We start from the raw sequence: 27,790 nt of genomic DNA, 5'->3' as shown, positions 1-27,790 counted from the left end.
AGAACAAGGAGGGGGCACAGTGACTGCCGCAGAGGGAACAAGGGTCTGCTGAGAGGAGAGGAGATTGGGGTGGGGTGGGGGGGTGGGGAACGGGCTCCAGAGGATGGGGAGGACGTGTGCAGTACGCTGGTGGAGTTGTGAGTCTGGAGACATTAAGAGCTGTGGGCAAAAGACCAACCCAGCCTTGGAGGCCCCAGCAGGCCTAGGTGAGAAGTCAGAGCTGAGCTCTTACAGGAATAGGTATGGCTGGAAGTCAGACAAGGTGCCAGGACCAAGACTGGGTCTCTCCTACAATTTATGAAGATGAGGAGGAAGCAATAGAGATGTCGGTAAGCCATGGCCCTGGGCGTGGGAGGAGGAGAGAGTAACCAGCCACGTCCTTCCAGCCACGTGGGGGAAAAAGTGTCTTTTCAAGAAGGGAATAGGGGCACCTGGGTGGCTCCTTCTGGTAAGTGTCTGCCTCGGGCTCAGGTCATGATCTCAGTGTCCTGGGATCGAGTCCTGCGTTGGGCTCCCTGCTCAGTGGGGCATCTGTCTGCTTCTCCCTCTGCTTGCAGTCTGTCAAATAGAGAAATAAAATCTTTTAAAAAAGAAAAGGAATAATTATCATGTCTGTAAAATGGTGTCAATGAGTTAAATCAGAGCATGAGACGTCACTGTGAGCTTTATGATATCATTCATAAACAAGGGAAGAAGCCCCTCTTAAGGGTAAGCAAGCGGGAGAGCATCCCTGCCCAGACTCGGATTTAAGAGAGGATGACGAAAGGATCCGCAGGCACCAGGTGCAAACAGTGCTACAAGGTAAAATGAGTACAAGGGTGGTGGCAGGTGGAAGTTCACCGTTTCCCTCAGGCAGGCGAAACAGCGACCTACCACAGAGGATGGCCCCCATCAGAAAAAAGGGGGGAACGGCTGGAGCCATGCTTCTGCCGAGGGAGAGAGGGCAGAGGTGGCTTACCACTGCTGCGGTTAGCACAAGGCTGCACTGCAGGGACAGGACCCAAGCCAGAGCTGTGCGAACAGCTGTAGGTGGGCAGGTGTGAGGTTGCTGAGAGTGGGGCTGCCAAACACTGCAGAATCCTCCATCCTCTCTGCCCACAGAACTCTGTCACCGTCAGGACTTTGATAGTGACACACTCAAGAAACAACATCGACATCTCCACTGGGATCCCGGAAGTCCTCTGACAACGGCCATCCCCACCACCTTCCCACCTGGCTCTTGCTTGTCTGCTCGCCATTTCTCGAATATTGTCATCTCAAGAATGTTATACACATAGAATCATATGGCACGCAACCTTCCAGGATTTGCTTTTTCCCCGTCAGCATCATTCTCTGGAGATTCGTTCAGGTTGTAATGTGTATCAGTAGTGTGTTCCTTTTCATCGCTCATTGGTTAGAATCCCATGGTACGCAGCTGGCACCGATAACCATTTCCCTATTAAAGGACGTCTTGTAGGAGGCTGGATAATGGCCATCAGAGAAATCAAATCCTAATACCTGGGATCTGGGTCCCATCCTTCGGATTTATGTAAGGATTTTGAATCCTGGATTATCTGGCTGAGCCCTCAATGGAATCCCAAGTATCCTTCTAAAAGAGAGGCAAAGGGAGATTTGACAAAAGAGGTGGTAGTGCGTCCATGGAGACAGGCTGGAGGGATGTGGACTCAAGCCAAGGGAAGATGGCAGGCACACAGAGCTACCCGAGGCGAGGAGCAGACTGTCCCTGGAGCCCTGAGTCTCCAGAGGAAGGACAGCTCTGCTAACCCCTTCGTCTCAGTCCAGAGAAGTCAATTTTTGGATTTCTGGCCTCCAGAACTGTGAAAGAGTATGCGTCCACTCCTGTAAGCCACCTGGTTTATGGTAAAGGAGCAGATGTGTGGTAAAAGATCCACATTCCCATCTCCCTCCGACTTCGGAGTCTTACCTTCATAGCACGCCAGGGAGGTTCTGACACTTCAACCTCCTCAACTGGAGGCAGTCATCCGGTCACTACTGCCACCATCCCCAGGTTCGCACATTTCCTGTGGGAGTACATCTATGTCAATGTCTGGTGCACCTTAGATCATCCCTCTTGGTTTAACAGTCCTAGAACCCAGTCCCACACTTGCTCCCCAGACTCCTCCCAGTGTGAAGTGATCTCCTGCAACTCTTCTGCACAGGCACCTTCCCTTGGCCCCGATCCTGTATTGTTTGGGGGTGCCGGCAGCCTGTCACGTTCCAGGAAATAAATATGGGTGACTGTCCTGCATCCCGAGCATCGCTGTTATCCCTCATGACAGAACTGTCTTAGGGGAAGTCCTTGAAACCTTCTGTGTTGGGGGCCTGGGGCAGCGGGGGTAAGACCACGTCCCTCGGACAGGAGGAGCTGCTTCTGCCGCCACAAAACAGAAGATTTCCCCCCCAATGCTGCCTGAAATTTTCCACGGCTCGCCCTAACCTCGCCGTTGCTTTCAATCCCTCCTGCTTCCCGTGTGCATGTCCAAAACAGCCACCTCCCCGACCCGCCCAGGCTCTGTAACCCCACCACGGCCAGTGACGCCACGTCACAGCCCTCAGCGCGCCCAAACAGCACTCGTGAGAACGTGAGCAAACGTCGAGTCCCGGATGTCCATTCCCATCCGCAAGGAAGCTACGAGTCTCTCTGTCCAAGAGAAGCGCCGGCCCACCCAGAACCCCCCGGAGGCAGTTTCCCCGCGCTGCTCCCGGTCTGACGCAGAGGCCGGCGGGGAGGGCGCGGACGAGGCTGGAGGCCGCCCGGAGGAGACGGAGACGCTGCACGAGCTGCTCGAGCGAGAAGTCCCTGCCAAGAAGGCGAGGCGAGGAGTGGCTCCTGAGCCCGAGAGGTCGGCACCGGCAGGTGAGGACGAGCTCCGAGGGGTCCTACAGGGCGCGTACGGCTCGTCGCTCCGCGCGCAAACGCAGGCCGCAGCCAGCGTAAAGCAGAGATGAACCCCTCGGAACGGTAACTGGGAGCAAGCGGGACAGCACAGCGCCAGGACGCAGCGGCGGGGACCCGACTCCCGCTCACCCTACCTTCACCGCCGCGCTCACCCGTCAGGGCACCGTGTGAGACAGGAACACGGCTCCGCGCGATGACGTCAGCACGCGCCACGGCTCTGTGACGTCGTAAAGGCTCCTCGCTCTCCGCCCTCGCGGAGCTTCCTCGTGCTTCTTCAGATGATCGCCCGCTCACCTGCTTCCCGTCCGGGCTGAGTGCAGAACTGAAACCACCAGAACCGACCGTGGAGGAAGGGGATGGCCCAGTGCAGCCCCAGGCCATGGTCCGGCAGGGGGACGGGGGGGAGAAACAAACACCCTGAACGCTTCCTTCCCGCCCCGTCTTCGCCTAATGGCCTCTCCCGTCTGCAAAAGCCAACAGGGCAAGGGGACTCTGGTTAATACAGTGCAAGTAATTAATGAACCTCTGGCGTACTGAGCAGGGTGAAGGCCGGAAAGTGGTGTAAGGGGGGCTCCCTGCTTATCCTGCACGAGCAGGAGCACGGAAAAGTGCAAAGTAGCCACAGACGAAAAAAGGGTGCCGTCAGCATCTCCACTTTCTTGCATGGCCTCACCCCTCCACGCTGGGCCGTCTTGAGCTGGAAGATGTGCAAATGTAATAGCTAGGGACAACACTGTTTCCCAGATGCTAGCACAGCACAGCGCACCCTGAGAAGTCTGGGTCCAGTGAGCTCCTTATTCCACATGGTTACACTTCTAAATAACACTCAGAGATCTGATCCTGATATTTCCACCCTAACAGGAAAATACAGGACGTGAGTACAGGACACTACACATTCTGTAAGGTACATACCTAAGGGGTTCAGTGCAAACAATGACCGGTGAGAGAGGCTGTCCCTGGTGAGGGCAGGCCTAAGGGGGAGAGCATGGGAGGTCTTCAGCTGCATGTGTGTGTGGGGGAGCAATCTGAAGTAAATACTGCAAAACACAGTTAAGCTACCGTTACCACATGGCACTATTTCATGAAATCAGCACCAGCTACCAGTAAAGGCCCCCAGCAACCTCCCTGCCTGAGGAGTGCTTGTTAGAACACTTACTGGCATGCCCCTGAATTCTGTAGATTAGAGTTCAGACTCTGTATCTAGTCTATCTGGTCCAAATATTGAGTCTGCTATTCCACGGATGCAGGATTTTTAACTAAGTCCTTAACATCACGCTACCTTTTATTCCCCCATCAATAAAATGTGGATAATACACCCTACTCTGGAAGGTTCTGAGGGCTGACTAGCTCGACACTTCTGAAGCACTTACCAAGGGAGAGAGCCAGTCTACATATGAATGAATACCTTGGGACAGAGAAGCCACTTGATATTAACTGGACATATGTCCAAAGACCTCTGCTAACCTCACATCCACAAACTCTATGATGACATATTTAGTTCCGCCATAAAATGAAATTAGCTCTATCTCCCCTTTAATTGAATGTTGTTTGATTAACTGTTTTCAGACGTATTTTTGATCAAAGATGCATGTACCTACATACTTACGTATGAACCTATTTCATCTTCAAGTTCGGATGGCAATAGTTCAGCCGGTGAGGAGCTATTGGGTTACCCAAATCGAACTGGTTTCTGATACTGAGTAGTAAGGATAATGAAAAACTTAATTGAAAATTTATCCAACTCTACTTGATTCCCGAGTTTTAAACTGTAAGGGGTACATGAATATGCACACATACCTAATAGATCCATTTCTCAAATCAATCCATCAGTTCCTATGCAAGAAACTATTAACAGAAACCAATGAAACTTGAGCAGTACAGTATAATGCAAATAATGGTTTTGGACTCAGCAAAACATAGTTAAGGATCAACAGCACTGTGGTCCAGCGCAGCAGAGGATTCAACAATTAGCAGGACCAAATACTGGGCTTTTGTGGTGAGGGAAATAGAGCATCTGTGTCGGCAGCAGCTAAGTCTCTTACCACTAAGGAGAATGACCTTCCTCGTATAAAGTCTCGAAATGTTATCTCCCTTGTCCCCGTTGTTCTTAGGAAGCTACCTGAGGATATGCTAAGACAGGAGACAGAGGACATGGGAAATCTGGGAATCCAATGGAGGGGAGAGGCAATTTCAGGATGATGGCTATAGCAGCCACAGAAGTGACCAAGTCCAGACTGGACAAAACACATCGCCCCAGAAACAATTTCTTTCAGAAAATAGATGAAACCGATAATATTGACAAGTCCCTATATCTAGCAGAGTTTGTGGTCACATCAGCAGTAAGCTTGTAGGAACCTATGCAAACAAAGTCAACTGTTAACTCAGGGAACTCAAAATGCGGTATGGGGTGAGAGGAACACCCCACCACTCCGCTGTACACAGTGTTACATCATCTTCTAAGTCAGTCTAATAGCGTGAGCGCAAAATTACAACCTAGTTCCGCTGGGGCAAAGCAGAGCAGGAAGGGAGCCCCCAGTGGACTGGGAGCAGAGGAGCAAACCTGACACTAGGAATTTGTGCCTCCAGTTGAGAATTCAAGTAAAAGCAAAAGAAACACATTATTGGAAGATACAGGCATGGTGACAAGAAGAGCCTGCTCTGGGAGGGGGGTAGGAAGGTGGGGAATGAGGTCAAGGGGGTAGTATTTTTCATTCAGAAGAACAAATCAATAGATCCATTTGACTCTGTAAACTGTGTAACTTCAAGAAACAGAAAAACAAAAACATGAGAGCCAGTGCCTGGCTCATAAAAATTCAGGAAAGGTAACTGCTTTATTGTCATGACAAGACAGATGACAGGTTTTCACTTCACCATTACATTCATGCTAGGGACAACACTGTTTCCCACTCCAGAGGCTATGTGGTCTTTTAAAAACACTTATTTACTAAGCTTGGGATATTTGGGCATGCTTAATAAAATTTTAAAAAAATTACAAAACATTCCTTTTTTTTTTCTTTTTTTTACTGAGCAAAGTACCTAATTTTATACAATTTACACACAATTTTTAATTTTAGTAACAAACAATGATGTCATTTCACTTATTGATATTTAACAGTAACAAGACTTGCACTCCCCAAGACATGCACTACAGCCAGAAAAGAGTCTGTCGTCGACAGGACGGTCTTGGCATCTTACATATTGTTCCCACAAATTCTATTTGCTAGATTTTAAAAGACGCAAAGACAATGAACAGATGGCTCATAAAAAAGGAATAAAAACAGCCAATAACAACACTGATGTATCAATCTCATTTATGATTAAAGAAATACAAATCAAAAAAATAAGATACCATTTTCCACTTATATTGGCAAAGATTAAATTAAAAAAGGGCTCCTATCTATAGCTGAGCAGGGAAAACGTAGCTGGGGGTGAAGGCTGGTCACACACCTGATACTGTGGACATGGAAATCACAGGGCCTTTATTTATCAAAGCTCTAAGAGCACCCAAGCCTTGGGAACCAACTTGCAGAATTTTTCTTAAGGACAGAAATAAGCACGTACACCTCATAACACGGTTGCAAGGACAACCACTGCACCAATGCCCATCGTAAAAACTGCAATCAGAACGCCCAACCCGGGGCAAGGAATCTGTGCACCATGGCGCACCCCACTTAGGCCTCAGGCAATGGGATGGACACCCCCCAACCCCCGCCCCGGCCATACCCCCTACCGCGCCTCGGTCTCCTCCTTACCCAGAGTCCACTTCCCACAGAGGCAGATACTGCTGGAGAACAGCTTTCTCAGGACCTGAGTCAGCAGGAACTGAGGGGAGACGCGGGGCTTGGGGGAGTCCTCTTCACAGACAGAAATGAGATGTGAGAGGAGACCCGGCCCTCACTGCTGGTCAGATGCAAGTCTATGAATGTGAAGCTGAAAGTTACAAGAGCGGCTCTTACAATGAGGGAGAGAAGCTGAAGGCAAACCCGGCAAACAGGCTCAGGCAAACCAAGTGTCCTGAAGGGCACCTGTGCCCTGTATGTGAGGTCAGATGAGAAATGCCCCAGGCTACTGAGGTTCATTACAGCCGGACATTGTTACCTCTGGTCAAAAACATCCTGGCTGTTATTTACTGTATGGCAGAAGCCTCTAGCGCCTGTCGGTTATGCCACAAACGCACGGCAACAACCAGATGAGCAATTAAGACAATAAAAAGATAACGCAACACTATGTTTCCACTAAAAAAAAAAGTGTACTAATACGGATTCATGATGGCTGAAAGATTAAGAGTTTAAATGGTTCCTCCGCATATTTGCATTTTCTATTTTCTACAATGAGCACTTACCACTTTAGGATTCTGATACCTTTTCTACTCCTTGCATCAACCCAGTGTGATGGGGGGGGCACACAGATATTCTAGTGAGCTATCCTCAACTGACAGCCTGCTGTTTCTAATAGGAAAACTTGTTTTTTTTTTTTTTTAAACTGGTTTTTGAAATAAAATTTGATACTATCAGGCATTTTTTTTTAGTGAATACAGAAGATTACAAACAGTTTTCATTTTCCTTTGTTACTCAGGGAATCCTATCATGACTTTGTACCATTTCGTATTGGAATTTCTTCTGTGAAGCAAAAACAGTCCCAAAATGAAGGATCTTCAGGGGTCATAGGAACAGCAGATGATATTAAATCATTAAAGGTGAGAATAGTGAACTGCCTCTGAGTTGGTTTAGAATCATCCTGAGATGGAACCTATAAGGGAAAAGAATAGATTACCTCATTGTTTTACCGCATGTTCACCTTACGATCAACTTCATGATTAGGAAAAAGAGAAGTAAGACCAATTACAGGTCAGTAATATTAAGTTATAACAGAACAGGATTTCTAGATAATTGCAATCATCCCTCATGTCAGTGTTGCCAACATAACAAGTTAAGAAAAGTTAACAAATAACCTGGCCCTTGAACTTTTTTGGTTCATAACCTGTGCTATTTGTTTCAAATGTAGCTTTCTGAGCCACATCCAAAAATTCTAAGAGATGAGTTAAAAGGATCCCCAAAAATATGTCACTTTTAATATGCAGCGAGGTTTTTCTGATGAGGTGGGCCATAACAAACTTCTGAGACCTCTTCTGAGGGCAGATCTGATAAAGTTCCCATCAACACACAGCACTCAGTGTGCCCTCGGTTTCGTTCTCAGAGAGAGCCCCCGTTCACAACTAACCCAGTGGAGACATTCTTTACCATCTCATCTCCTCTCTGAGGGCAAGACGTGGGTTTCCTACTGTACACTAACAAAGCCCAGTACAATTTTGCATGATTTGTCTCACAGCTAAGCTGATGGCACTGTTATCCCAATTTTACAGATGGGTAAACTGAGGCTCAGGAAGATCCAGCACTCTGCAAGCTCACCCAGGTTAACATGGCATACTTGGGCCTAGAAGCCGGGTCTTCCTAACAGCATGCTTGTCCTTGAGAGACAGCCTACAGCGCTCTGCAGCATAAAGCTGAGACTTACCCACAGGACAGGTAACCTGGGCCAGAACAGCTTCAGGTAACGTCCGTGTGTAACTAACTTAATGTCCCCTGTAACTAAGTTATGAAGACTTTAAATCCTTGGCTAACGATCAGAGGCAGGGTCTGTGTGCAGAGCTATTATTCCAGTCCCGCTATGGTTCCTCACGCGGGTTCCCTAAAAACAGGGACATGCACACGGCTCCAATTCTTCTAACACTACCAGGATTCTTTAACACATTATTTCCGCAGAATCACAACTCTGTATGTGGAGGTCAGGGGTCCCTGACTGGAGGGTCTTTCTGTCTCATTTCCTCATGTAACAATTAACAGCAGAAGCAAGCAACCGCAGACTGTGATGGGAAGAACAGAGCCCCATATTCTGCTCCAACATGACACACAGCCCCCATGTGTGTCAGCCTGTAACTCTGGGAATAATTCAGGAGATCGCTATAAAAGGGGGAGGGGGCTCAACCTGCCAGATAATGCCATTACTCAGCACCCCTCAGCTGGTACCTTTCTATTCCACACAGCCCCAGGGCACCCGGAAATAAACCACTGCTAAGGGGACTAAGACGGGCTATCTGGAGTTTCTATGGAAATAGAAGTACGAGGACAATACTAACAAAATTTCTCCTTTGTAATATTCTTGAATATGAAGAAACAGGTAATACGCTCTTTAAAAATTTCTGTGAATTCCGAGATGATATTGAGGATTTGATAATGAAAAAACACTTCTAAATCCATAATCTTAAACAGACACCTCTAACATGATAGAAACCAGATGACTGTTTCCATCAATAAAAAACAAGTCCACACTGATTCATGCTTTTTAGAAAAAAGTAAGAGAAATCTTAAAATCTTACATCCTGATGTCTGGATCCATCCGGTTTCCTAAGAGCCACGGCAACAAAATGGTGTTCATCTATTTTGCTTTCCTGAAAAATAAAAAGTAGTTAATAACATCACTAAATGTGCAAACTCCGATGTTGTTTGGTCTTTATTTTTCAATCTCCTTTCCCTCTCTCTCTGTATACACAGGAACATGCCTCCTCTGACCCATTTACGACATCACCTGGACTGTGGCCCCTTACTTGTAAATAATACTTCAGTATGTACTTCCTACTCAGGACATTCTCTCATGTAACCACACGAGTTAACAGCTTCAGGAAATTTACATTGAGAGAGAGGAGTTCAATCTACCACCTGTACTGCAATGTTTGTGACTGAATCCAGGAATGTCCTTTCCAGCATTCCCACCTTCTAGCACCAGAGCCCATGGAGAGTCAAAGTCTGCTTTCAGTTGTCTTGTCTTGCTAGCCCTTGTGTCTTTTAGGACAGCATTTTAAAATATAGGCCCCATTACTGTCCCTCCTTTATTAACAGAGCATTGCTCATTTTTTTTTTGGTCTGACTATGCTTTTTCAACCAGAAAACGAACTAGACGGAGTGCCCTATCTGGCGACCCATCAAGACAGTCCTCGGCCTCGGCCGTCACTGGTGTTTATTCTGGACATACTTCAAGCGCTCACATAAAAAACTCAGACCACAACCCTGGTTTGTAATCATTTCGTGAATTATGGAGTACAGCCTGTGGGAACTTCGTGGGAACTCATAGGTAAGCCTGAAAGAACACGTAGTTTTCTGCCCTCTGCTAGGTTTGAAACGTGGGGATGGGGCTTAGAATAGGACAGATACTGAGGTAATAGTTTGGATGTTTTAATAGTTTCTAATAGTTTATAAAGATATTGCAGTTACCTCAATATAAATAATATTTATTATATACGTATAATAATATATAAATAATATAAATTATAAATAAAACCACCCCAACTATTAAAGTTTCCAATGAAAAGCCACTTACTAAGGGATTCTTCCATAAGGTACCAGTCTGAAATAGGAAACTAATAGTCAGAAATAGTATCTTCTTCGTATCTTCACAACTTAAGGTACCCAAATTAGCAAAAAATAAATGAGATTGAGTAAGGGACAGGTATGTTTAAAAGAAGAAAAAACTTAGAAGTGAAATGTCGAAGGGGTTTTCCCTTTAACGAAAGGCAAGCTCACAGTATTTGTAATTATAGACACAACTGCCCTTACTGATGTGCTGCCTTCCCTTCCTCACTGTGAATACACGGACACGTGCACTTCCTAACGCAGGCACACTTCAGCTGTAATCACTTTTACAAAACCACTGACCACTAGGTAAAAGCTCTGCGGTGTCTGCACCTGAGGGGACTATCAGAAGGAATCATAGGCGACCACCAGTCCGCCTTCTGTCCGCCTGCTAGAACACCAGGATGCCCTGCTCGACCCACCTATATATCTCGCCAGAAGCCACAACTCAGTGACGTGAATTTCAAAATACAGCTTCCTCCTACCTAATGAGACCTCATAAGCGCCATGTAAATATGAAACACGACACAAAAAACACGAAGAGACCGCTTGACAATGAGTGACTCAATCACAGTACACCCACACTCAGTGAGACGCTGCAACAGCAGCTCTGTGAGGGGAGAACTTTGCCCCTATGTCCTTTCTATCAAAGACGACATACAAGAAATATCAGATGAAATAAAAAAAAGGAACCAGCAACTTAGCTACCTACTTAAACCAAGCTCATTCAGTGCTCCTGAATTTAAGATTTAACTTCTAAAGACTCTCCAAATTTTCAAGACTTTCTCCTAAGCTTACAAATTTTATCCATAAAATTACTGTGAATATCAGAACTTCCCTATAATCGCCAACAAACCAAAAGGGAGCAAGAACATTTTATCTTTTTAGGAGATAGTTTAGTGTAAAGATTACAAAGATCAATCATCTGCAGTGAGAGTGCATGTTATTTTCTTTATAATGTAGCCCATTTTTAAACAAAGACAAGAGTTTAAGCTGGAACTTAAAAATTCAAATTTTGTAATTTTTTTCAAATGGCAAAGCTGAAAATGTATCTGTCCTAAATATTAATACTTCTAATTCTTTAAGCACTTTCCTTTCAATGCAAATATTTTTCTTTCAATCTAACCTCATCAGTTGGAACTTTTTGGTGGTGACCTTCTATGGAAACTGAGAGCCTACAAAAGAGGACATCCTTCTTGACCTAAGATTCCATTTTTCTAGAGGATTATTCTTCCAGGTATGGAATACAATATTTAAGTGAAAGTCCTTTGTATTTGTTACAATAAATAATGGATTCTTGAGTATGTCCAAGCTAGCATTTTGGTCTATAATAAACTGAGCCGGGTCATATAGAAAGAAAAAGGTAAAAGAAAAAAAATATCTGAGTTTTCTAGTCCTGAATTCTAGTTATTTCTGAAGCCCCATAAAGTGAATCCCTCCAATAGGCCATAATACTGCATTTCTGGTTTAAATGAGTTTGTGTTGGGTTCCTTCCTCTAATGACCAAGAATTGCTAATGAGAGACCAAATATAGAGAGAGACCAAAATCTTTAACTCAACTAATTATGGCCACATGATCGTGGTCGTCTAACCTGGACTCTCTCTCTCAAATCCCCTCATCATGGGATTTCCCTTCCCATTTTACTGAACTCTCTGTGACTGACCTTTCAAGTATCAGCCTAAAATCGGTAGGTTCTCACAGCTTCCCTCACCCCGCTCAAAGCACCAACAGTGGATTCCAGCCGTGTCTCATTTCAATGACCAGACCCCAAACTCATCTCGTAGACATGCACACAGTATGGAGAATCTTAAAGTTAGAGCTAGTGTGATAAATTTCTTACTTCAAATGCCCATTCTTTTTCTTCTTCCCCATCCAGGAACAAACGTGTTTCCTTATAAACTTGGCCAATATCCAGATTTAATGGGGAAATATCGAATTCAAGCCGTTGCAATTCAAAGCCTAGTCCAACACCAATGGCCTTTATGAAGCTTTCTTTGAGTGCCTAAAATACAGAGATATTTTCTATTAGAGCATTCAGCAAGCAAAATTTTTCATAAACTTTACAGGCCCAACGCAACTGGAGTTTTAACTCTATGCTACATTAGGGCTGTAAATTATTACTATTTTGGGAGGTGCCTAGGTGGCTCAGTTGGCTGAACATCTGCCTCTGGCTTAGGTCATGATCTTGGAGTCCCGAGTTCACAGTCAGCGGGGAGTTTGCTTCTCTGTCTGCAACTCTGTGCCCCCCCACCACCTGGCTCATGCTCTCTCTCACTCACTCTCTCTCAAATAAAATCTCAAAAAAAAAAAAAATTACTATTTTTACACTTACAGTAGCAAAGAGACAAACCAGATGTGTGATCTTAAGGTCAATCATTTAATCTCTTGGTGCCTCCATTCTGTCACATGTAACAGGAGATACTAATGGTACCTTCCTCACAGCACTGTCATGATAATTAAATGAACTACCACGTGAAGAACATATGTTACATTAGAGCATATTACATTAGTATTTGTTAAATAATATGTCTCCTGCCATGTAGCAAATATTACATTAGTGCTCGTTAAGTAAGGCCTCATGTGTATGAGCTCCTTTGAAAACAAAAACATTAAATATTATTTAGAATTTAATATTTAATATTAAACAGTGATAAAAGGTCTTGTTTTAACTTTAGAGCAGGTACCTTCTGAGAACTGAATATATATTCAATTTTCTTAAATATGATTATAGCAATGATGCATAAAAATCATGAAGTTTCCAAGTAGTCACCCATTTATTCCAAACACTCTTAAGAACTACTGGGTAACCAAAGGACTTTTGCTTCCGTTTTTAGTGAGGCTAATGGATCATCCTAGGCTTTTATTCTCATAATTAGAAAGAAATTATACCCAGTTCCTGTAAAACATGTCAAGTTGAGTCCATTCATCCTTAAAGCTTCTGATCGTTTCCCATTCTTTGTTGGTGAACTTTCTTTTCATAATATGAAAGAATTCTGGAATTGAACCACGACCTGCCAATTGAGGAAATACAAAATTAAAAATAGCTATTCTGTTAACCAAAACCGTCAAAGAGCACAAAGAGAAAGCTACAGGTCAACCTCACTTTTGAATATAATCACAATAATCCTAAACAAAATGTCAGCAAATCAAAGGTGGGAATTAAAATAAGATTCCGTAACCAGCAGGGTTTATCCCATAAATGGAAGCATAGTTTAAAAGAAATTATGAAATTCTGTGGAATATTAAATAATTAAGGGGAAAATACCACATATGGTCATATGAATAGGTACCTTCTGAAAATCTGATACAATTTAGCAGCCAAATGAGCTATAAATTCTAAGTAACTAGGAGGAAATTTCCTATATGTGGTAAAGCATCAGAAATCCATAAAAAACACTCTTAAAAGAGATACTCTCTAGGGTTTACATTTTTTACTTTGCTACAGAACAGGGGGGAAAAAAAGCAATTTCCTTATTAGAAGTTTTTAAGAACCAAGAAAAAGCTGAGGATCTTTGTTATTACTCTTAAGTCACCACTTTGCAAAATTAACATATGCTCATTTCCTTCAAAATAGTGCTCTTTCAACAGGTTTCCTAATTTGACATCTCCAAAAGAAAAAGATTTTAATTTCTGTCTTTTCAGGGATGCTCCTGTGAAATAAGTGCATTAAAAAAAAAAAAAGAAAGAAAGAAAAAGAAACTGAGACCCAGTCCTACTGCCTCTTTACAGAACATTCTCAACAGGAATAATAGAAGAATTCAAAGAATCCGATTCTCAGAATTAAGTGCTAAGATGCAAATTAAAAATACAACATGTGCCTTTCGTATTATACTTTTCCAAAATATGACTATTTTGTTTGTCTACCTTTACCCCTAAGCAGGACGTTTCCATCATCGTTCATTTACTTACTGTACAAATATGCAGATTATGTATAAACATTACACAGACATGTAGAGACCTAATGGTTACAAACGTCAATCCTGGTTCCTGGCCTCACACACCGACAGCCCAACTGGCCCATCAGAGAGCCTGGCCCTAGGGAAATGAATCACAAACGTCTACTGTATGAATAAATGAACTTAGCCATTATTTGTTTACTTCCCAATGCCCTACTGCCCTATGTACTTCCTTCAAGACTACATATTTTGCAGAAATACCACCTCCTCTACTGTCAAGGCAGTCCCTCTGTAGATTGTGATAACACAGTTTATCTACTAACTCCAATTTCCATTTCCAGAATACCCAGCTCTAAAATCTGCGTGCCCAACTGGCTGACCACCACTCTTGAAGTGACAGCCGCCACTATACTCTTTAAGGGCATTAGAAACTTGTCTAGGGAAAAAAGATGTTAAATCCCCCTGCTGAACCTTTCCCTGGCATTTCATTGCTAACTCACCCCATAAGGATTCAACAGCTGGGCTCCTATGACGATCCTTTCCTCTGCAAACATCCCAGTGCTAGATGCCAGGGACATGCCAACGAGCAGAACAGACCTGCGCTCACCTCCACAGGGGGCTTACAGTTTCTCCTGCAGTAACCATCTATCATTCCCTAAGCTCTGTCAAGGGTAGAACCCCATAAAAGCCAATTCTTCCACATGACTGTTTATGATTCTCCTACCATTCCCACTTCAACAGTCAACAGTCTCTTCTTGTTAAGCCAGGAAATATTTCTGATGACCTTACAATGAGTGATATGTGGTCCTTTACAAATCAAGACAAACACTCATTTATTTTCAAGTTCATCAGACTCATTTAATTCATCTGTCTACTCCCTGGCACTCTATTCTTCTCAAGAATACCTTTGAACACATTTTATGAATTCAACTAATATTTACTGTCTGTATCTATTCATATTGTTAAAAGACTGCTATTTCCTAAAATCAGCCCAGCAAAGCTATAAAGTCATTTCATGTAACAGCACTGAAATAGTAAACTGATCTAGAAGTCCCAGGGAAGGGGATTCTTCTTCAGGCCATGGACCCCTTACTCTTCAACACCTTCTTTAAGCCCCTGAATAAACACGGTCTTGTTAAAAAGCAAACAGAACTAGTACATAACTGGCTTGAGAAAGAACACGCTTAAGACAGCAGGCTTGCAAAAGTGATAAGAGAAAAACTGGTATTTTAAATGCTGGGAGTGTTGTTATCTACATAAATCATCAACTGTTACCTCTTTAACAAATCCTGGCACAGAGCAATAACAATGGGGAAAAGCTACCTTGGATTTGGGAGACAGCATTGCATTGCATATTTTGAGTAGAACTGTAGTTTTAATGGAACACTACCCAAAAAGCCATATTTAAAAATACATGCCTGTTGTCAACTACACTGTCATTTTGTTTGCTGGTTTCTTCATAACCTTCAAAAAGCCCTCTGATTTTTTTTAACTAAATAAGATGGGGCAATCATGAAAGAAAAAAGATTTAAATATGCATGCTAATAAAAAACAAACTGATTAACATAAAAAGCAATCTAGCACAATCACTGAAAGCAATCACAAACTGATTATGTACAGCTAAAAAAGTATCCAATGAGTGTGTTTTCATATACTTTTGAGAGCATTTTATCCATTCCACAAAATAAGAGATTTGAGAGCAACAGGAAAAGAGGATTTTGTAAATATTCAGCCAAAGCACGACAGCGCCACGGTGTGGCACGTGGTAGAAATACATAGTGGGGAACAGTCTGTCTAGGAAACTGGAATTTAAAGGAAAAAAACAAAAAACAGTATGAAATACCAGAACACCACACCTGTCCCTCAGACTATCTGAAGGCAACACAACTATCAGCCATATAATCTGGCAAATCTTCCTAATACAATCTTCGACTTAATCATACCAGATATTTAAGAATTTACATATAAAGATAAAATGACTCAAAAATTAACATTGTTCTAGATTAACCAAGTTTACAGAAACCAGAGGAAAAGCATCATTAGATATTCACCATTCCACAATGACCAACTAACTACTCATTGAACAATTAAACAGTAACAACCTACAACCAAGTAATTTACATTAAGAGCCTCCAGCTGCTGTTGCCAGCCTATGGAAAAAAATCCTATTAGTGCCACAACCGACATCAATCTGTCCCCCAAACAAGGTCACTAATGTGTATCTGGACCAGCATCTCAGGTGAAGTTCACTTTTCTTCCTTAAGAAAAGGGATCGGTTACTGGGGCGGGGGAGGGCAGGAGCTGAGCAAAGTCCAACTAACTGCGTGCGTAGGAAATACATTTAGTTTTTGATAGTAGGTCATATTAGAAATTCCAGTAGTGGGGCGCCTGGGTGGCTCAGCAGGTTAAAGCCTCTGCCTTCGGCCCAGGTCATGATCCCAGGACCCTGGGATTGAGCCCCGCATCGGGCTCTCTGCTCAGTGCAGAGCCTGCTTCTCTCTCTCTCTGCCTGCCTCTCTACCTACTTGTGTTCTCTGTCAAATAAATAAATAAAATCTTAAAAAAAAAAAAAATTCCAGTAGTGTCATTTTCTGGATTACATACATTCTCGCTTCCATGGGAGGGGACAGATTTCTAAAATCTGAGTTAGTATGTACACAATGATGTGTGATTTACAAGCTTACCTGTTTGGGAATTTATCCAGACACAAACCCAGAATAAAGCAAACTGCACAAGCAACTCCTACTAGGTTTCACGAGCTCAAGGGACCCTTCCCAGATGTGCTGTAGGGCAGAAACACTGGACCAAAAGGCAGCTACCTGGGCTGAGGCCCTCCCTGTTGGTAGCCCTGAACCCTGGCTGCTCTCCATGTTTCTGTGAACACTTTTTTCAACACACACGTGTCAACACACACATAGGAAACAGGCCTACAGAGCCAGGACAGGATTCTGTGGCTGTAAATGTGCTTTCTTTTAGAGAATCTTTTTTTAAAAAGATTTATTTGACAGAGAGAGAGAGATAACAAGCAGGCAGAGCAGCAGGCAGAGAAAGAGAAGGGAAAGCAGGCTCCCCACTGAGCAGAAAGCCCAATGCAGGACTTGATCCCAAGACCCTGAGATCATGACTTGAGTAGAAGGCAGAGGCTTAACCCACTGAGCCACCCAGGCGCCCCTGTAAATGCGCTTTTAAAGATCCTGAGGGCAAGGTGGAGGGTCAGGAGGGTGAGACCACCCCAGGGACCAGAACACGGAACGTAAGAGACCCCAGGGCCTAGTTGTACACCTTGAAACTTTAGGTCATTTGTCCTGCTGGGTTGCACACTTGCTTGGAACCCATGCCTCCCTTTTATTTTCCAACTTCTCCCCTTTGAAGTGGGAAAGTCTACCCTACACCTGTTCTACCTCCTGTGGGAGGAGATGGTCTGTTTTCTAGCGGAACAGGCCCGCTGAAGAAAGAGGACTTCTGCCCCACCAGGGAGCATACCCACCTCACCACTATCGGACTTAGATCAGATGATGACGTCTGGAACTTTCTGAGTTGACGATGTTCATAAGAATCTTGGAGTCGGATGGAATAGGCTAAGATCTGGAGAGGCTGGGATAGGATGACTTTATTTTGTATGTGGGAAAGACAGAAACTGGAGGAGGAGGAGGCAGAGGATGGACTGTGCTGGGTTGGACAGTGTCTCCCCCAATTCATGCCCACCCAGAACCTAGGAAATGGACCCTTCCGTGCACACGGTGCAAATGTTATCAAGCCAAGAAGAGGTCACACTGCGTCAGGGTGGGCCCCGTATCTACTGACTGCCGTCTTTCTTTCTTTTTTTTAAAAGATTTTATTTATTTGTCATAGAGAAACGAGAGCAAGCACAGGCAGACAAAGTGGCAGGCAGAGGCAGAGGGAGAAGCAGGCTCTCTGCCAAGCAAGGAGCCCGATGTGGGACTCGATCCCAGGACGCTGGGATCATGACCTGAGCCGAAGGCAGCCGCTTAACCAACTGAGCCACCCAGGCGTCCCCGACTGCCGTCTTTCTGAGGGGAACGCTGAGACAGAGGATGCAGGAGAGAAGGCCGCGCGAAGATGAAGGTAAAACCAAAGTGATGGAGCTACAAGCCAAGGAATGGCGGGGACCGCCGGGGGACCAGGACGGAGTGACGAAGGATTCTTCTCTGGAACAAGAGAGGGAGCGCGGCCCCGTCAACACGCTGACTGACTCGCTGCTCTCGGAACACACGGAGTTCTGTGGTGGCAGACACAGGACTTCGCCGTCCTCCGCCAGGGGCCCTGGCAACCGACACCCATGTCCCCCAGGGCACATCACACGCAGCCGCACCGCTGCGCTCCTGGGACTGAGCGCCGCGCCTGCGCCAAACGTCCCCACGGGCCTCCAGCACCTCCTGGCTGGTACCCACGGACGTCGGGGGTCTCTGACGCTTCGGGCGGGGAGTTGCGGAGACGGAGGAATACGCGAGTGACGTGCCGGCAACCCTTGAGCACGAGGACGCCGAAGCTCTGCCCTGGCTGCGGCCGCTCCCGCAGCCGGGTGTCCTGCGTCGTATGCGGCTCCTCCGTCCCCAGCCCGTCCCTTCACCGAGGGAGGCCCAAGCGCTTCTCCCACCGAGACTTCCAAGCATTTTACACTGCAGCCATATGAACCTCCGTCAACCAAGGGTGCCACAACGCAGTCCCGCATTCGTGACTGAGAAGACTGACGGAAACCGACCTTCCGCGGACCTCGTGGCTCCTTCCGGCCTTTGGGAGCCTGACAGGAAGCCGTCCTCCGGACGTCTGACGAAGCGGACTCGTCCCTGGACTCTAGACCATTAGAAGCTAGCTCTCCTGGCGCTCCGCAGCGCGAGACGGGGTCTGATGGCGCCGCACTACAAACAGCGAGAGTGCGGCGTACAGCGTCCCCACGTCAGCACATCGGCCACGCCCCCAAGCAGTGCGCAAGCACAGAAGCCGCCTGCGCTCTCAGAAGTTCTGTGCCAGCGGGTGCGAAGTGGCTGTCGCGGCGTCTGCCGTTGCAGCAGCATCCCGACCCATATCAGAAGCACCACTCCATACACGCCACAGCAGCGACGGGCACAACCACCTTAGAGTGAGCGTTTCGTAAGAAGGTTCTTAGTGGGATGCCTGGGTGGCTCAGTTGGTTAAGCAACTGCCTTCGGCTCAGGTCATGATCCCAGCGTCGTGGGATCGAGTCCCACATTGGGCTCCTTGCTTGGTAGGGAGCCTGCTTCTCCCTCTGCCTCTGTCTGCCTGTGCTCACCCCTCCCCCCGATAAATAAATAAAATCTTCAAAAAAAAAAAAAAAAAAAAAAAGGTTCTTAGTAACGTCAGCCCTTCCCAGGTTTAGGCCCTGATCTACCCAGCACTGCTGGTGGCAGAACTGTTAAGCCCTTAGAATGTGAAACACAATACACACACAAATTCTAGAGGAACGAAAGATTTAAATGTACAAATAATTTTAGAACAAAATCTAGTAGACTCTATGGGTAGAGTAAATCTTTCATCAATTATTTTTTCCAAACAAGACAATTCAGAACTTATCAAGGAAGAGAGAGATGCATTTAATTAAAAAATAAACTCATATGGCCAAAAATATAAGTTTAAAAGATAAATATAGAATGGGGAAGATCCAACAAATTTGGTCAATAGACTGTTAATATCCATAATATGTAAAAAATCTTTTATATAACAATTAGAAAGTATGGATATGTAGTTTACACACAAAAAATTCAAAGTCAATAAGCTATTGACTATGGATCACTCTTGTTATCAGACTAATGCACATTTAATAAATTATCTTTAACCACTGAACTACTCTATGTAAATAACTCTTAACGCTCTTAGCTGACTATTCTTCTGCTGATACCTCGCTTTTGTTTACAATATCTAACGCAGCTGCAGAAAATGGTAAAGCCAGTCCCTCTCACTGTATTTCTCATCCTCTTAAGACATCAGTACCTCCAGGGAAACCAGGGTGGCTCAGTGGGTTGAGCCTCTGCCTTTGGCTTAGGTCATGATCTCAGGGTCCTGGGATCGAGCCCCTCATTAGGCTCTCTGCTTAGTGGGGAGCCTCCTTCTCCATCTCTCTCTGCCTACTTGTGATCTCTCTGTGTCAAATAAAATCTCAAAAAAAAAAATAAAAAAATAAAAAAGGAATCAGTACCTCCATAAAAACGTTAAATTCATTTGACCCAGTTCACAGAATTTTTCATACACTTTTGTGCTGGCAAGTCCTTACACAGCTATCAACAAAATGTAGTAGTGAGAATCAGTGGCTCGATATGTGGGCTCTGTATTTGTGGCTACAAAGCCATGATCTTCTATTTTTGAGCTGTCACCTTGGGCCAGAGTCTTAATCTATTCTTTTTTTTTTTTTTTAATATATTTATTTGAGATAGAGATAGCAAGAGAGAGAAGGTGCAAGCGCACACACGAGTAGGGGGAAAGAAGGGAGAGGGAGAGAGAATATCAAGTGGACTCCACACCCACACCAAATGCAGAGTCAGATGTGGGGGAGGAACTCATGACCCTGAGATCACGAACTGAGCCAACTGAGCCCTCCTGGCACCCGTCGTCTTACTCTTTTGTATACAGTAAAAGGAGTACTTACATCCTAGGCTTAAGCAGATGAAGAAAACATTTAAGAGGCTCTAACACAGTGTCACAAAGAAGAAATGCTCCGTAAACACTAGCTCCACACTACACACCCCATCAAATCCTCTGCATAGAGAAGACCTGTCCTGTATCCAGGCAGGGGGAAAGCTCCCTGCAGGCAAAGACCTGGTTCTCCTGTAAGAAGGTCAAAGAACAAAAGGAAGAGTGACTTACTGAAGGTGCCTGCAGGCTGTGTCTCCAAGCTTAAGAAAAATGCTTTAAGCATATCCAGCAAAACACAGGTCCAGGCAAAGAGAGACCAGTCTATGTGCAAACGACAGAGGAATAGACTGTACAAGCAATACCGATGAAAGCTGAAGCCGAGAAAGGGAGAGGGTGAAGAAGAGAAGCAGCGGGGGTAGATCCATGGATGTTGAAGATTAAGACCCAAAGAAGAACTACTTGTGATTGTAATTCAGAACAGTTTATATTCCAGCTAGAATCTCAGATGAGTAACATTTTCTGTTGTGGCTGTGTACTCATTTTTTTATTCTTCAACAAACACAGTCGGTAAAACCTAGAACCCAGACCCTCTGTACATGCAGTAAATAGTCATGGAGCACTTGCTCTGTGCCACACACTCGGGTAAGTCCCAGGTCCTCGACAGCGAAGACAAGCCAGCCATGGTTCCTGACCTCTGGTGCGGGAAAACAACGTTCCAGTAACTAAGCTACAAGCACAAATCAGAAGGGCCACAGAGGGTCAGAGAATCTTTTCTAAAGAGGTACTCACTCTATCTCACCCTTCAGGTCTCAGCTACTGAAGAAAAAAGACAGGGCAGAAGAACAGGCAGAAGGAAGGACTCTGAACAGGAAAACATCTGCTGCACGGGAGGTAATGAAAGATGAGTGTGGACAGCTCTGAGCAAGGAGAGCGACCAGAAATGTGGAGAGAGAGGGATATGAGATCAAGACGATAGGGTCATATTAAGGTGACTGGGCTTATTAAGAACCAACCCAAGAGTTTTGAGAAAACTGCTGTAGGAGTTTTTTAAAAGATTTTATTTATTTATTTGACAGACAGGGATCACAGGTAGGCAGGCAGGCAGAGAGAGAGGAAGGGAAGCAGGCTCCCCGCTGAGCAGAGAGCCCAATGTGGGGCTCCATCCCATGACCCTCGAATCATGACCTGAGCCAAAAGGCAGAGGCTTTAACCCACTGAGCCACCCAGGCGCCCCCTGCTGTAGGAATTTTTAAAGACCACTGTCTTCTGTACAGAGAAATGTACTGCCCCTGTGGGGACAAAAGTGAAAGGGGTAACTAATTATAATAATGCAGGGAATGGTATGATGGAAACAGACAAACTCTATCACCTTCCTACTTATAATACCACTTCTCACTTTATACTTACTGTACTTAATTCACAGAGCAGCTCTTCTAGAAAGCAGTTCTTTGGCAGTCATTTCAAAGCTGTTAAATTAGTATTAAATCTCAAAATATAGTTACTCTGTCCCTCCAATTAATATCCAGCCATGTTTATAATAAAAATGGAAATATGAAAATGTAAAAACCATGGCGAAAAAAAATTGATTTTGGTCTTTTCCCAGATATAAATCATAATTTTTATAGTTTATCTATTTTATCCTGCCTTAAACATGACAACAAAATTACACAATTCATAAAACTATCTTTTTTTTTATACTTATAAAAGCCTTTAATGCTGGATAAAAAATTAGAAAATGAAGCAAAAAAAAAAAAAAGGAGCAAAAACCAATTTCCCAATTGGGGGTAGTAGCAAGCTATAATGATGACCTACAGAAGTCCTTCCCCACCTGGGTTAGAAAGGTACTGCACTGGCACCTTCCTTCCAGCAGGGTCCCCAATATCTTCTAATCCCTCTTCTCTGGATAGTCATTTCTTGAGTGCAAACCATGCACGAGCTACTTTGGTATAAGGCTCTTTTCTCCATTAAAAAGAGAATCAAGTGGCAGATGCAACAGTGTCCCCAACCATGAACATCTGGCTGGAAGAGGTCCAGAGCCCCCAGATCCATCAGCCATCCCACAGCAGCCATGGAGGGGACCAGAGAGCAAGGGCAAGCACCTGCTTCCGCTAGAAGGCAAGACTCTGCAAGTCCCTACATGCCACTCGCAGGGACAGGAGAACGAAGGACAACACAGAACTGAGTCTTTCAAGGTACCCTTGACGCGCCAAAGGCTGACTCCATCTTGAGAGCGGACGATCTAATAATGATGTCCGACACAGGGTATTAAGCTGTATCCTCCATCACTCGGCAGCTCACCTCACTGACTCAGGTACGCAGAGCAATTCTAATGAAAGCCAGCGAAGTAGAACAGTGTGTACTCCCCCACGTGATGAAACCGTGTGCACTCATACTTCAGAAATGAGGGACACGATCACAACACTAGGGACAAATGGAAAAGATCTCTTCCTCATGTGAGATGTATCAACAGGTCTTTGGCAATGAAGCAAAGAAAGTAAAAGGTCTGGACACTGAGACCAGCCAAATAAAATCAGTCAAAATAAGTATGGGGGGAGGGCTCTAATAAAATACAATTATCAGGAAACCGAGTTTTCAATTTTTGCTCAATTACCTTATCAATGATTAAAAGTTTCAATTAGCAATTACTTGTTTATCCAGTACCAACCATAAGCCAACACTGTTCATGAAGCCAACTGGTAATAAATTCTGTCTCACAGGCCTAATTTCAAGGCAGAGATTAACCTGACGAGCCAGCGGTCACTGTAATTGTGCTGACTGCACTGTATGGACCAGTGGCCTCTCAGATGATTTCTGATTTTTGGATTCAGGACAAAAGAAAGCTATGAAAGCATACGCGCTTGTTCCCATGCTCACCTTTTCTGAGTAAGCTGCCTTTTATTTCTTTTCTTAAAGATCTTATTTATTTGCGAGAGAACACAAGCACAAGCAAGCAGAGGCAGAGGGAGAAGCAGACGCCCCACTGAGCAAGAAGCCCGACGTGGGGACTGATCCTAGGACCCCAGGATCATGACCTGAGCCGAAGGCAGACGCTTCCCTGACTGAGCCGCCCAGGGGCCCCTTATTAGCTATAATCCTGCTGAAAAGCGGATCCTCTCCAGAGAAAACCATGTGCATATTCATATGAAATGTAGTAAACAATATTAAGGGGGTTAAAAAAATGCCTTGATGCTTACCCAGGGATTTCTGGGTCAAGCCCCCATTCCTATGAGAGCTTCCTGAGCAAAGTTAAGAACCGAGCTCTCATGGAGAGGCTCACGAGAAGGTCAGGAAGAAAGGAAGTGATGGGAGAATGGGAGTAAATACACTGACCGCAACAGTGAGAGGAGAGTCACCTGGTCCTCTGAAGCCCCAGTGGGGCAGCACAGGGCACGGCGGCATCTGTCTGACAAAATACTTAGCGGGCCCTCTGGCCACTACACAACGTCGGGGCAGAGACGTGGGCGGCCACCAATCTCGGAAGGAGTGCACAGTTCTTGCTCTCGTGCAGCTTGTAAGGACCATGAGTGACAATCACGTATCCTGACAAATCGTCAGGAGCTGAGACAGGTTACTGGCATGAAGGAAATGTCTCTTACGAGAGCCTATCGCTAAAGAATCTAGCTACAACAGAGGGTTCACAGAGCCTTACAGAGTGAGACTGAGGTAACAGCCAACCAGTCCATGGTCATCTCTGCAGAAACAGGGGTGGGGTGAAGTTAACACAAATCTTCCTGACTAAGGGTAATGGAAGATTCTGTGCAGAGACATTGCCAAGATGTGGAAGCCACACTCTGAAGTTAGGAAGGTGCTGGTTCTCTTCGCCTGCTCCTTACCTCCTGCCAACTGTACTAACACATTCACAGGGGGTTTTTTTTTGGGGGGGGGGAGCCTGAAACCATGAAATCGGACACTTTCCATAGAGCACCGGGTACAATGCGCTGGCAGAGAGGAAGCGCTCAGTGTGAGCGACGCTGAAAATCACAGAGCGGTGAAGAGAACCTGTGCTCTGCTAAATACAGTCTGGGTACACCAACCCCACAGTCAATGTGAAAAGTTCCTACAGCCACCAATTATGAATTTCTAAAGCAAAATACAGGCAGCTTAAATATTTTACTAACTGCTTGCTCTTTGTTTTCACTAATGTAGTAAATGGGATGCACTGAATTGTATTTAGATATAACACAAATCTCTACCCAAGGGCTAGAATATACTTCACCATTGAAATTTTTTTTTTTTTTTTTAAGCAAAACAACTTCCTGATGAATTCTGGAGAACACTTGAGTGAAACAAAGTTCTTACAATATAATTATTAAGTTTTCTGAATGGAATGCTCTTGAAAATTGATGAATTCGGTTTAACATCTGTTATTTAAATCAAAGACAAACAGCTATTTAAAAACTGCTCTTTAAAAAATTTGACCACCTTGGAAAACAGTTTCAAATTTAGTCTTATTTAACAAACGGAGGTATAACCCAAAAAGAAAACCCTCATATTTTCACTCTGCCTCCAGGCAAAGCATTACATGCATCCCCAGTACTTGCCTTTACACATAAGTCTGTTGATGTTCACTGAAAAGGGGAAACACACCCTTTTCAGATTCATGCTCTCTCAGATACACCACCGTTGAGTACTGAGCACATTTTCCCTAAGTTTTAGTAACTGTAATCCACCTCCTGGCCTGAGATTTCAGAACAGATAAGAACTGAGAAAACAAGACACTTAGCACCGCGAAAATGCAACATTACCTGGAAAACTGGTCTTCATTACATCGATTCCAACTTGTAGCTCAGGTTCAGCAGCGAGCACTGCATAGTCCCCTTGATGAGAGACATTAAAGTTGAAGTTGGGGTAGGGATTCAAGGAGTCTTTTGCAAGAACTGGTTTTCCCTTTGCAGTTCTTTGCAAACGAATATTATTCCAAGGAATATTCAATTTCTCTGCAACTAATTTCCTTATCATCAGACGACCAGCCTGTTAAGGAAGTAAAACATGTGGTATGTATTGAAGTCTACTAAAGACTCAGATACCCTGCCTGTAACATACAAAATCTATTTTTGTGGTTTCTAAAATAAATTCATTTTTAAGTGTTTAAAAGTATATTATTAAACTTGCTGTGCTAAGATTTAAGCAATGCTTAAGAAAGTAGAAGAGGGGCGCCTGGTGGCTCAGTGGGTTAAAGCCTCTGTCTTCAGCTCAGGTCATGATCCCAGGGTCTTGGGATAGAGTTCTGCATCTGGCTCTCTGCTCAGCAGGGAATATGCTCCCTCCCCTGCCTGCTTCTTTGCCTCCCTGTCATCTCTCTCTCTCTCTCTGTCAAATAAATAAATAAAATCTTAAAAAAAAAAAAAAAGAAAGAAAGAAAGTAGAAGAAAAAGTTAAAGTCCCTCTTTAGCAATTCCCTCCCCTCAACAAATAACCAATGTTAACAATTCTGCATCTTTCTGTTCTTCTAAGTATCTATATACCTTTTCATTTAGATATGCTTTTTTTTTAAATGTAGATATACATTTGAGATCCTACTATAAGGAGTACTGCCACCAGGCCTAAGCTTTATAACTTGCAAGTGTTGGGGATTATTTCATGTCTGTACCTACTATGAGTCCGCTCTGCCTTTTAAGTGTAGTCTAATATTTCACAATATCAAGATACTCCTCTTGATGGACTATTCCGCTACTACTGGGCTTGTAGGCTGGCTCTAGTTTAGCTACTATGAAAAATTTCCCAGTGAACAGACCAATTCTACCTACATGTCTGTACGTATGTCCAAGTACTTCTAGATCCCATATACCCACCACTCAGCTTCAATAATTAGCGATGCATGACTTGTTTCACATACACCCCTCCTCCCACTGTCCCTCTTCCATGAATTATGAAAAAACAAACTACTCAAATCATACAAAAATGCCCAAGAGCAGGAAATAACAAAGTCTGTAATAATTTATAAAATGCCTTTCCGGATGTCTCCCCTTCCATTCTAACATTCTAACCTTGACTTTCAAAATCTGCACGACGTTATGAATTACACAATTTCTTACAAACTATAAAAAAGTTAAAAGAAATTCACCACTCTGCCTTCAAAACACTATCAATTAGTCCACAGCCCAAACGAAAAGGTGTTTCTATCCGGGGCACTTTCGAGCAATGGCGGTCTTGGAAGCGACGATCACCAGAGGCGACTTCAAACTGCACCCTGCGGCCGAGGTAATTCTGAAACCCAACATTCCCTTTGTTGCTTGGAAAGGCCTAACCACAAGCAACACCTCATTTACAACGGCGTTCCCCGAGCGACGCAGTCGGGGAGGGAAGCCCGAGCGGCGTCCCCCCGCCGGGCCGGCTTCTCCCGGACGAGAAGGCCGGCCCGGGCCTCCTCCCGCGACCCCAGCCTCCCGTCACGGTGTGCCGGGGCCTGTCCGAGCCGGCGCGGGGTCGCGCGGCGGAGCGCCGGCGTGGCCCGCAGACACGCTGCCCGCGGGACGCGCCGCACGGCCGCCAGCCCGCCCCGACACACAAAGGGCCCTCCGCGCCCCAGACCCGAGTAGTACCATGGCCGCCTTAGCGTCCCGGGCAAAGACGAACTGGCCGATGCGCTCCTTCTCCTCGGGCTGGATCGACCGCACGGCCAGCAGCCACTCCGCGCGGCTCGGCAGCCAGGTGCCGCACGAAAACGCCCAGCGCACGCCCTCCATGGCCGGCACCAAGCGGGACCGCGGCGCGGGCGAGACCATGCACCGAGAAAGGACCTCGCCGCTAGCCAGGCTCTGATGGCGCGGACGCTGGCGTGGCCCCGCCCCCTTCTTCCCGGCGTCGCGGCGGGGGGGGCGGTGCGGACGGCGACGCGCACGACGCCCCGCCCACCGCGAGCGCAGGTTTCCCCGGCCCAGCCCCGGTCTCCAGGAGAGATGGACTAGGGGCGGAGACAGAGGCCGGCCTCTGCGCTCCGCGCTCTGCGGCAGCTCGTGACGTCACGAGGGGCGGGGCC

The 27,790-nt window shown here is 45.2% G+C and overlaps 1 protein-coding gene and 1 long non-coding RNA gene across 6 annotated transcripts in view; both read right to left on the bottom strand.

The window, feature by feature from the left end:
• LOC131835122 (uncharacterized) overlaps positions 1 to 4,184 on the bottom strand; it is a 75,768-nt gene extending 71,584 nt beyond the window's left edge. The window contains exons 1-2 of one of the 2 annotated variants that reach the window (XR_009355096.1): positions 3,034 to 4,184; positions 1,925 to 2,021 (exon numbers count right to left, since the gene is read on the bottom strand). This is a non-coding gene — a long non-coding RNA (uncharacterized LOC131835122). The remainder of the gene's footprint in view (positions 1 to 1,924; positions 2,022 to 3,033) is intronic. The other variant, XR_009355097.1, reaches the window with a different exon arrangement.
• Positions 4,185 to 5,711: 1,527 nt separating this feature from the next.
• On the bottom strand, positions 5,712 to 27,618 carry AASDHPPT (aminoadipate-semialdehyde dehydrogenase-phosphopantetheinyl transferase). Of its 4 annotated transcripts, XM_059179570.1 has the most exons (8): positions 27,354 to 27,487; positions 26,876 to 27,018; positions 25,557 to 25,782; positions 13,196 to 13,317; positions 12,147 to 12,308; positions 9,276 to 9,347; positions 7,498 to 7,648; positions 5,712 to 6,815 (listed from the first exon to the last, which is right to left on the bottom strand). In XM_059179570.1, the coding sequence occupies exons 3-8, from the start codon at positions 25,768 to 25,770 to the stop codon at positions 6,712 to 6,714; spliced, it is 825 nt and encodes a 274-aa protein (XP_059035553.1). In that variant the 5' UTR covers positions 25,771 to 25,782; positions 26,876 to 27,018; positions 27,354 to 27,487; the 3' UTR covers positions 5,712 to 6,711. The 4 variants fall into 4 exon arrangements, with proteins under 4 accessions (XP_059035553.1, XP_059035550.1, XP_059035552.1 ...); XM_059179567.1 differs by lacking the exon at positions 26,876 to 27,018 and having other exon boundaries at positions 27,354 to 27,618; XM_059179569.1 differs by lacking the exon at positions 26,876 to 27,018 and having other exon boundaries at positions 5,712 to 6,829; positions 27,354 to 27,617.
• Positions 27,619 to 27,790: the final 172 nt, after the last annotated feature.

The sequence above is a fragment of the Mustela lutreola genome, chromosome 1 (genome assembly GCF_030435805.1).
Source record: "Mustela lutreola isolate mMusLut2 chromosome 1, mMusLut2.pri, whole genome shotgun sequence".
In the NCBI taxonomy this organism is placed as follows: Eukaryota; Metazoa; Chordata; class Mammalia; order Carnivora; family Mustelidae; genus Mustela; species Mustela lutreola.
The sequence above is the reverse complement of the archived record's forward strand: the minus strand, read 5'-3'. Positions and strand labels throughout refer to the sequence as shown.